This window comes from Motacilla alba, chromosome 8, assembly GCF_015832195.1.
Source record: "Motacilla alba alba isolate MOTALB_02 chromosome 8, Motacilla_alba_V1.0_pri, whole genome shotgun sequence".
Lineage (NCBI taxonomy): Eukaryota > Metazoa > Chordata > Aves > Passeriformes > Motacillidae > Motacilla > Motacilla alba.
The window spans coordinates 2,075,098-2,077,468 of record NC_052023.1 but is presented as its reverse complement, the minus strand read 5'-3'; the positions used below and the strand labels follow the sequence as shown (position 1 = coordinate 2,077,468).

Here is a 2,371-nt window from a genome sequence, read left to right as displayed (position 1 = left end):
AGAGAGAAGAGGAAACACAAAAAAAAAAAAAAAAAAAAAAGCCGAGCCGGCGCGGAGGGCGGCGGAGCGGTGCGCGGCGCGGCCGCGGAGCGGAGCGGTGGAGCGGCGGCGGCCCGCGGAGCGGCCCCATGCGCGGCGCCCCCGGGCGCGCATCGCGGCGGGCGGGATCCGGCGGCGCCGCCTGAGCCCCGATGCCCGGCGGCGGGAGGTGACCGGGCGGCCGGGGCAGCCCCGCGGACGGGAGAGCAGCGGGCGCGGCCGCCCCATGCCCCGCGGGGACGGCGCCGCGGGGCGCAGCCGGGCCGCTCGGGTGTAGCCCCCGGGGCCGGTCGGAGGAGCGGCGGGAGCGGGGCGCGGGGGGAGCCCGGTGCGGGCGGGAGGCCCCGCCGCCGCCGCGCCCCGTCCGCCGAGCGGGGATGACCCTGTCTGGCGGCGGCAGCGCCAGCGACATGTCCGGCCCCGCCGTCCCGGCGGCCGAGGATGTGGATATCGACGTGGTGGGCGAGGGCGACGACGGGCCCGGCAAGGACAGCGAGGGCGAGGCCGGCAGCCCCGCCGCCCTGCCGCGCCTGCCGCTGGACGAGGCGGCGGAGCTGGCGCTGCCCGCGGAGGCGGGCGCGGAGAGCGGCAGCAGCGGCAGCGGGAGCCCGGCCGGGACGGCCCCCGGCGGCGCGGCCGAGGGCGGCAAGGGGGGCGGCGAGGAGGGGGCGAGCGGCGGCGGCGGCGGTGGGGCAGCGGGGCAGAGCAAGCCCAAGAGCAGCCTGGTGAAGCCGCCCTACTCGTACATCGCCCTCATCACCATGGCCATCCTGCAGAGCCCGCAGAAGAAGCTGACGCTCAGCGGCATCTGCGAGTTCATCAGCAACCGCTTCCCCTACTACCGGGAGAAGTTCCCCGCCTGGCAGAACAGCATCCGCCACAACCTCTCCCTCAACGACTGCTTCGTCAAGATCCCCCGGGAGCCCGGCAACCCGGGCAAGGGCAACTACTGGACGCTGGACCCGCAGTCCGAGGACATGTTCGACAACGGCAGCTTCCTCCGCCGCAGGAAGCGCTTCAAGCGGCACCAGCAGGAGCACCTGCGGGACCAGACGGCGCTGATGATGCAGGGCTTCGGCGCCTACGGCCTGGCCGGACCCTACGGCCGCCCCTACGGGCTGCACCCCGGCGCCTACACGCACCCCGCGGCGGCCGCGGCCGCGCTGCAGTACCCCTACATCCCCCCGGTGGGGCCCATGCTGCCGCCCGCCGTGCCGCTGCTGCCGTCCAGCGAGCTCAGCCGCAAAGCCTTCAACTCGCAGCTCAGCCCCAGCCTGCAGCTGCAGCTCAACAGCCTGGGCGCCGCCGGCTCCATCGTCAAGTCGGAGCCCAGCAGCCGCCCGTCCTTCAGCATCGAGAACATCATCGGCGTCCCTGCCGCCAGCTCGGCCGCCAGCGCGCAGACTTTCCTGCGGCCGCCGGTCACCGTGCAGTCGGCCCTCATGGCCCACCAGCCGCTGGCGCTGGCCAGGACCACGGCGGCCATCGCCCCCATCCTCAGCGTGCCTACCAACATCATCGCGGGGCAGTTCCTGCAGCCCGCGGCCCCCGCCGCCGCCGTGCAGGCCAAGTGGCCGGCGCAGTAGCCCCGGGCAGCGCCCCGGGGAGCTCCGGCCGCCCCCTCGGGGCTCCGCGGCCGCCCGGACCCGGAGCAGCAGCGGGCACCGGCCGCCGCCACCGCCGCTTGTACATATTTGTATCAAAAATCACTGACGTTGCTTTCGGGGTTTTTATTTTTCTAAAGAGGCGAAAATGACGGTCGCGATTAGGAGCCGCGAACTTTCACTTTTTTTGAAGGTTCCGGCGCTCCGAGCGGTTTTATCCGAAATAAACGAACAAACGAGAAAAAGAAATTGTATAAAAAAAGAAATAAGCGGGGGAAATTTTAAATATTAAACGAACGAACAGGGAAAAAAATAGGAGAATTTTGGAGAGAAAAAAAAAGGAGGAAAAACGCTGTCATTCTATTATAGAAGTCTGTTTATATATGAATGAATATATGTATTCTAAATGTTATCCCTTCGTGTTGTACACAACTTTGTAAATAAATTTTTAAAATGCTCTGCCCGTCTCTGTGTGAGCGGTGTCTTTGTGACCCCCGCCCGCAGGACGGGCTGCGCGGCCGCGGAGGCTGGAGGCGCGCTCGGGGCTCTGCCGCGGAGCGCCGCTTCTCCGGTGCCGCGGAGCTTCGGGTTCCACCGGTCGCGGTGCGGGCAGGCTTCCCTCGGTCCCTCCACCCGGTTCGGGATGCGCCGTGCGCGGCCGCGCAGCCACCGCGCCCGGCCCTGCTCGTTCGCGGAGCGGCCGCCACGGCGGGGCCGCCATCAGCCCG

General features: G+C 69.3%; 1 protein-coding gene across 1 annotated transcript; it reads left to right on the top strand.

Moving 5' to 3' along the window:
* Positions 1-273: 273 nt before the first annotated feature.
* FOXD3 (forkhead box D3) lies at positions 274-2,106 on the top strand. Its single transcript, XM_038144351.1, has one exon. It carries the CDS (start codon positions 417-419, stop codon positions 1,623-1,625), a length of 1,209 nt encoding a protein of 402 aa, XP_038000279.1. The 5' UTR covers positions 274-416; the 3' UTR covers positions 1,626-2,106.
* The last annotated feature ends 265 nt before the right edge of the window (positions 2,107-2,371 follow it).

Excerpts from the sequence above, each read along its gene's own strand:
- FOXD3 (XM_038144351.1), top strand. The coding sequence starts at position 417 with ATGACCCTGTCTGGCGGCGGCAGCGCCAGCGACATGTCCGGCCCCGCC.